This window comes from Callionymus lyra, chromosome 13 (assembly GCF_982586985.1).
Source record: "Callionymus lyra chromosome 13, fCalLyr1.hap1.1, whole genome shotgun sequence".
Classification (NCBI taxonomy): Eukaryota; Metazoa; Chordata; class Actinopteri; order Syngnathiformes; family Callionymidae; genus Callionymus; species Callionymus lyra.
In genome coordinates this window covers 11,291,246-11,299,418 of record NC_141830.1, presented here as the reverse complement: position 1 = coordinate 11,299,418, position 8,173 = coordinate 11,291,246, and the positions used below count along the sequence as shown (strand labels likewise).

Here is an 8,173-nt window from a genome sequence, read left to right as displayed (position 1 = left end):
ATACTGGCCAAACCATCAACACCAACAAGATACTGAACAAACCAACAAAATAACTGGTGAAACGGAAAAAGGAAGTTTTTCCTCGCCATTGTTCACTGTACAGCTCACTGTACAGTGTTTTGTTTCTTGCTCTTTGTTGAATTGCTGGGATCTATTTTTCCTTAATCAACTGTAGTCTTATTTCAACTGTATAGTCTCTTGAGATAACTTTGTTATGATTAGACACTTTAAATAAAATTGAATTGAATTGAATTGAAACCAACAAACCACCAACATACTGGTCAAACCAGCAAGATACTGGTTTAACCAACAAACCAGCAAGATACTTTTCAAACCAGAAACATACTGGTCAACCAGCAAAATACTGGTTTAACCAACAAACCAGCAATATACTGGCCGAACCAGCAAAACCAGCAACATACTGAACAAACCAACAAAATACTGGTTTAACCAACAAACCAGCAAGATACTGGCCAAACCAGCAAAACCAGCAACATACTGAACAAACCAACAAAATACTGGTGAAATCAACAAACCAGCAAGATACTGGTCAAACCAGCAACAGATTGGTCAAACCAGCAAAACACTGGTTAAACCAACAAACCAGCAAGATACTGGTCAAACCAGCAACAGATTGGTCAAACCAGCAAAACACTGGTTAAACCAACAAACCAGCAAGATACTGGTAAAACCAGCAACATACTGGTCAAACCAGCAAAATACTGGTTTAACCAACAAACCAGCAAGATACTGGTCAAACCAGCAACAGATTGGTCAAACCAGCAAAATGCTGGTTAAACCAACAAACCAGCAAGATACTGGTCAAACCATCAAAACCAGCAAGATACTGTTCAAACCAGCAACATACTGAACAAACCAACAAAATACTGGTGAAACCAACAAACCAGGAAGATACTTGCCAAACCATCGAAAACCAGCAAGATACTAGTGAAACCATCAAAACCAGGAAGATACTGAACAAACCAGCAAGATACTGGTCAAACCAACAAAATACTGGTGAAACCTTTAAAACCAGCAAGAAACTGGCCAAACCATCAAAACCAGCAAGATACCGGTAAAACCAACAAAATACTGGTCAAACCATCAAAGCCATCAAAATACTGGTCAAACCATCAAAATCAGCAAGATACAGGTCAAACTAACAAACCAGCAAGAAACTGGTCAAACCAACAAAATACTGGTCAAACCATCAAAATCAGCAAGATACAGGTCAAACTAACAAACCAGCAAGAAACTGGCCAAACCATCAAAACCAGCAAGATACCGGTAAAACCAACAAAATACTGGTCAAACCATCAAAGCCATCAAAATACTGGTCAAACCATCAAAATCAGCAAGATACAGGTCAAACTAACAAACCAGCAAGATACTGGTCAAACCAACAAAATACTGGTCAAAGCATCAAAACCATCAACAAACTGGTCAAACCATCACAACCAGCGAGAGTGTTCTATTTTTATTTCATCTTAATTTGAGTCCTGAAAAACATGTCTTGGTCGTCTGTAATATTTATTTCCCTCTATATTATAGAACAAGTTTTCTTTCTACGCTGTCATATCATTGTATGGTATCTTGTCATGAAGCTCCCATGTGTCATCGTTGTTCTTTTTTTCAAATTCTGTGTTTTCTTGTCCGATGTAGTAAATCAGCAGCACTTTTCGAATTTATTGCAACAATCTTAATTATTATAAAATTGTCTTTGTGTATTTGTTGCACATTTTTTCGTGAAAGAAGCAGAACCATCTCTTTTATAACACACAGTTGTTGACAGAGGTCAGGGGTCGTGTCCTCCTCCGGGATTGGACAGGCTGTGTGGCAGGCGGGACGTGGGCTCCTCAAATGTGGAGAAGGAGGCGCAGGTTGAGCTCAGACCTCCACAGGAGACACAACGGTTGTGATGGCGGCTGGTCGGGCGTGTAGTTTCCTCTGCAGCATGGCTCTGCTGGTGAGCCACGTCTCGGGCACGTACCATGGACTGAACGGCAGGAACGCTCAGAGCCACCCGCAGACCAGGAGCGGTGGAAGACCCCATTCTCGGACCCTCAACCCAGCAAGTACGTTCAGTTCTGGCTCCACTAGTCAGTGACACCTTTTCAGATTAACAGCAGCCGACAATTAGATTCAACCGATGTTGATTGACAGATTCTAATTGACACAATTTATGGCTTAAAATATAATTCACTCATTTATTTGAGATGTTTTCCTTTTTACAAATAAAACTTGAACAAGTTATTTGTTTAACTAATTTTCCTTGACATTTCTATTAGTTCTATTATATTTAATGTATAAAACTCAACAAATACCTCATCCGCCATTCAGAAATCAAAAGAGAAAAAACAACCAAAGATTAAATAACATAACCAAAACAACATAATGGTTGAATAATGTCTTAATAATTAATAAATGTAAAAACATTATCTAAAATAAAAACGTAATTATTATGTAAGTAAATCAGATTTCTCTTTATTTATAAAATCTTTTAGTTCGATTATTAGTAATAATAAAGTAGGATTTATTGTTTTAAAAAAAGGTTTAAACTTTTATTTCAAAATATAATCGATATACAGTATATATATAAATGTATTTTCTGTCTTCAAAAATGGTTTTGTTAAAGTAAAAAAACAAACAGAATTCATTTTCCAAAATATTTAACTTATTTTTGTGTAATATCATGTTATTTGAATCATTTTTATAATGTATATAAATCTCATTAATATTTATGTATAATTTATAAAATTAACATGAGAATCAATTAGGAACACAGACGTTAAATTATTAAGATCATTGATAAACTTCATATCTATGCATATTTAAGTTGTTTTAAGATTTTTCTCTGACACGTCGAGCATGAAACTGATTGAACACACGTGTGTTTCAACATATTGTTTTGTTTCTGCTTTCCAAAAGAAGAAAGCAGAAGAATCCATGTTGTCATCGACTCTCTGGCCACTTCATCACGTCCACAGAAGTCTCACCTTAACTCATGACGGCAGCTCATGAAACTACAGTTCTGCAGATGTTTGACTCTAAAGTGTCAAACATTGTCAAAAACTATGTTCTTGGTTAAGAAGCATCTTAGAACATATAAGGGCGACATCAGAATATTGAAAATGTTACATTTAAAAATTTTAAACTTGAATTGTTTTTATTGGAATATTTTTGTGAGAATTGTATTATTTATTTATTAATAATTTAATTGAATAATGACTATATTTAGAGGTTGAACTTTTTTTGATTTAAGAATTTGTAAATGTTATTGTAAGTGTATCTGTTTATTTTTAAATAATTTAATTTCTTTTTTTGTTTCTAATTCCAATTATTAAAAAAAATGTACCTTATGTATAATTCAATATTTTATTTGTAGCCTTTACAATTCTATATAAACATTTAGGAAAATGTATTTATTTAAAATAAATAAATAAATTGGATTTCAGGAATTGGAACAATTTCTGCATGTGGAAAAAACAAATACATTGTTTTAAAATTATTTTTTATAGATTAATTACTTAAAAAAAACAGAAACAAATTCAATTTTTTATTCAGTTTTTCATTAAAACAAATTCAACGTCAAAGAAGTAATTCCATCCAATTATTAAAAAAAATAAATTCAATGCTTTTATAAAACAGTAAAATGTTTCATGTCTCTAGTGTTAGTTGAGAACCATGGGCTCAAACCTTTTGACAACTGAGAGACTAACGGTAATATTAATATTTACTCCTGTTGTGCCTGATGAAGTGGCCAGAATTCTAGATCTTGTCAAACTTTTCCAACCTTCCTGTTGGGGGATCCATCTTTCACCTACTAATGATTTCTATCACTTTTCCTTTTCGTGGCGCCCCCTGTAGTTCACAGAGGTGACTACACGTATAGAGGAGGGTATCACTACCACTACCAGCCGCCACGGATCCCTCCGCCGGTCGTGCACCGACCCTTTCCTCTTTCCCCTCCGGTGACTTACCACCATCCGTCGGTCCCGTCCACTCACCACAGGTTCAATGCCCCGGTGTCACCGCACAGACATCCCCTTTTCACAGGTGTGCACCCGCATGTCGTGCAGCGCCCCCCTCACATATACAGAGGCCCCTTCCCCAACCAGTTCAAAGGCATGCACCACAACCAGGTGAAAAGACCCTGCCCCTCAAAGCCAGTCCCCGTAGTTCAGACCACTCCCTATGTAGCCTACTTTCCACCTCAGCAACACACCACCACACAGCCCACCACCCTTCTGACGGTGGCACCAACGACACCTACCACCACCGAGGCGCCAGAAGCCCCCACGATCGCAGTGGTTGTGACCACTATGGCACCAGTGGAGACCACCACTCCTGCGATGCTACCGGTCAGTACCCAACGCGGCTTCGACACCACCATCAGTCCCGTGGAGTCAGGTAGAATACTAGTCAGGTTTCCAGTGCTTAGTAACTCCATTCATGTGCTAGATCTTTGTTTCTGAAGGTCAATTCAAGAAACTGTTTCTAGGGTTGTCCCACTATCGAAGGGGGGCTTAGTTTGGATTGTATGTGCATACCTATTTATTGGTGGTTTGGTGCTTCCAGAGGTCGTATGGAAAACTAACCAATAAACAGTGAGACACATTTCTTACTTTTAAGTTTACTTGTGCATGAAAAAGTGGTTTTGTCTTTCAAACGTTTGTCACAATCCAAGCTAAGCCTTCGTTGAGATCCTTCACTTGACATTTACTGTTTCTCTTGTCATGTTAAAGCAGTCGGATCCATCTGTCCTTTGATGTGTAATCTTACAAACTGTTACACAAAATGATGTGTATATTGTCGTGACAAAACAAACACAATGCAATTTACCATGTCTGGAGAGTCGTCAACCCTTCAAATAATTGGTGGCGCCAAGATGAAGTCGTCCTTGGTCTCCATTATTTCCTGATAATGTCTTCAACCATTCAAGTAATACATGGACAGACTACATGCACAAACACCAACAATCACATCACGCCTTGGCAATACGATCAAGAAGCAGACAACAAGACCAACAAAACAAAATAAGGTGAAACACCAGAGTAAAGACGATGAAATAAATCGATGGTAGTCCAGGCAGTACCCACTCTTCTTACGTCTTCAGGCCTTTTATTCTATGAAATCCTTTTCATTCTGGGAGATGCGATGAAAGGATCTGAATCAAGGACTCGGCAGACAGAATACAGTATGACGTCATACTGTATCACTGGACGACTTCTCTGACCACTTGGTTGTATCTCCACGTCAACAGATCAATCAACAGGCGATCAATGACTTTATTGATGCCCAGATGAAGACGCAGCTTTTTTATTGTTTGTGAAAAGAATGATGAACTCATTAATGGCGTCGTGGTTTGGTTGGTCACCAGAGACAGACGATCAGTGCAGGAGCCGCCGCCTGGACCTGGTCTTCATCATCGACAGCTCTCGCAGCGTGCGCCCCATCGAATTCGAGAAGGTGAAGATATTCCTGGCCGACATGGTTGACACCCTGGACGTTGGTGCCGAGGGCACCAGGGTCGCCGTGGTCAACTACGCCAGCACCGTGAAAATAGAGTTCCTTCTCAAAGACCACTTCAACAAACCCGACATGAAAAAGGCCATTTCGCGCATCGGGCCTCTGGCGGCCGGTACCATGACGGGACTCGCCATCAAGACAGCGGTGAACGAGGCCTTCACTGAGCAGTCAGGAGCTCGACCACGCTCTAAGAACATCGCCAAGGTGGCGATCATCGTCACAGACGGAAGACCTCAGGACCAGGTGGAGGACATCTCTGCTTCTGCCAGGGCGGCTGACATCGAGATCTACGCCGTCGGCGTGGACCGGGCCGACATGAAGTCCCTGCAGCAGATGGCCAGCATACCTCTGGAGGACCACGTCTTCTACGTGGAGACTTACGGCGTCATCGAGAAGCTCACCTCCAAGTTCCGGGAGACCTTGTGCGGTATGACTAAGTGGGGCCTGCAAGACTGCCGCCACTCATAACCCGTGTTCTAGTCCCACCGTTAAAGACACCTTCAGTCTAAAGGGGTGAAAAACTAAATTATTATTAAGGTTGAAATAAAATCCAGAATTTTTAAACCCCATTTGGACTGAAGATGTCAGGACTAGAACCCGAGTGTAGCTGTTAATACTCAGGGAAGTTTTGGAGTCCGAAACTTTGTTCCTTTTTGTGTTTCTCTGTTTTATAAATGTAGTGGGGGTGTAACGAAATATTGTGCTACGAAATACTGTGAGATATTAAAGTGAAACCTGCCCAACAGGCGAAAGCCTACCGGACTGCGAGTCACCAAGCATCTATTTGTGACCAGTAAGGGAGCAGATACATGTTTACACTGGATCCTAGACAACGCAATTCAAATAGTTTGAAGGGTCGGATCTGCAGACCCATTCACTCATTAAAGACTGCAATTTCGCTGAGCTGCGGACTTTTGCAAAACACCAGGCCTTTCTCATGGTAAACCAAGATAATGCAACATGAGGGACGTAGAGTTGACACGGAAACAGAAGATTTACCCTCATGGACAGAAGGTAGCTTGAGGTAATCCCATGTGCCTTTTGTGCCATGATGTCAGTGCTAAATGATTTATAATATTGATTATCTATTAGTTAACTACAGGTTTGACATCCTTACATAAGTCTGGCCCTTTAGTTGAATAGCCCTAGACCAGTGGTGGGCAAACTCGGTCAACCTCAAGGGCCGCAGTGGCTGCAGGTTTTTGTTCCAACCGATCAATCATGCACATTTAACCAATGAGGTTTCAGCTAAAACAAGCAACACCAGACTGACAATCAACTGATAACACTCCTTAGACACCTGATTGGTCAAAATGCCTCCTCTTCATTGGTTGGAAAAAAAACCCTGCACCCACTGCGGCCCTTGAGGACCGAGTTTGCCCACCCCTGCCCTAGACTGTAGCTTTATATGTATCATGTTTCTTATGAACCTTTCTAGTTGTTTTTCCCAAGGGGGGGGGGGGATTTGTTGTTAACCTTCTGTCTTTCATGTTCTAACTGTCAAGTCTCTACTTTGATTTTACCTGTGTTGTCCAACACACTGTGAGCCCGAGCAGTTGGTACGATGGCTGAGATGTGGTGAAGGTGTATGTAGTAAGACTTTAAAAACATGTTGATCACTAGCACCAAGAGTCAGACTGGGTAGCGCCTGAACGCTCTGTATGCTAGTGGATGATACTGTGCTGCCAGCACCAACCCTTAACCCCCGAACTTATTCTAGGTCTGGACCCCTGTGCCATGGAAAATGACTGCGAACACATATGCGTCAACAGCAACGCCTCCTTTAACTGCAAGTGCCGGAACGGTTATATCTTGAATGCGGACAAGAAAACATGTTCCCTGAAACGTAAGCCCCTCCACACGGATTCCTGCGGCAAATGTGGCTTTAGCTGTGATATGAATGCTTCTGGAGAGCTAACGTATGTGCTAACGCAGCTTTCAAGTGCTTGGCTTGGAGAGCGGGCCTTTAATAACAGCGCTTTCACAACATCACAACCAGTCGGTGCACCGTCTTTGGCTGTAATTTGTTGGACAATATTTGGGTAATTTGATCGAAAGATGTGAAATATTTCTCAGACAAAGGCTTTGTGTGTGTGTGTGTGTGTGTGTGTATGTGTGTCTGCCTGCATGTGCGTGTGTGCTGTTTGATGGTGCCGGTGTGTCGGACTGACGCGAAATATGTCTCTTGTCTCCTGGAGCAGAGGTGAAGGTGGTGGTGGTGGAGGATCCCTGCAAGTGTGAAGCCAGACTGGCGTTCCAGAAGCAAACTCAGGCCGCCTTCCAGCAGCTCACCGCCAAAAATATCCTCCCAGATAAAAGAACTTTCCCTTCAACTCACACTCGGTCGATAGAATCTTAAGAGGTCACGACACAACAGCTTCTACTACTCATACTGCTGCTAATGCTAACAGGTAAAACTAAGTTCTTCTACTCCTGCTTCCCCCTGAACTATTGCTTCTTCAACTGCTAAAACTACTTCTACTCTTACACCTTTTCATGACTAGTTCAAAGTACAAAGTTACACCCAGACACTTTATAGTTTAAGTTGAAAGGAAAAAAGATTCCAGGGATCGACAACGACAAACCTTCCTTAACAAAGTCCACTGGCAGATGTGTCCGGGAGAATAGAGCGTCTGGAGAACAT

At 41.2% G+C, this 8,173-nt stretch overlaps 1 protein-coding gene across 1 annotated transcript; it reads left to right on the top strand.

The window, feature by feature from the left end:
* Positions 1–1,954: 1,954 nt before the first annotated feature.
* matn3a (matrilin 3a) lies at positions 1,955–7,888 on the top strand. Its single transcript, XM_087806375.1, has 5 exons — positions 1,955–2,075; positions 3,868–4,410; positions 5,381–5,956; positions 7,250–7,375; positions 7,731–7,888. Exons 1-5 carry the CDS (start codon positions 1,955–1,957, stop codon positions 7,886–7,888), a joined length of 1,524 nt encoding a protein of 507 aa, XP_087662501.1.
* Positions 7,889–8,173: the final 285 nt, after the last annotated feature.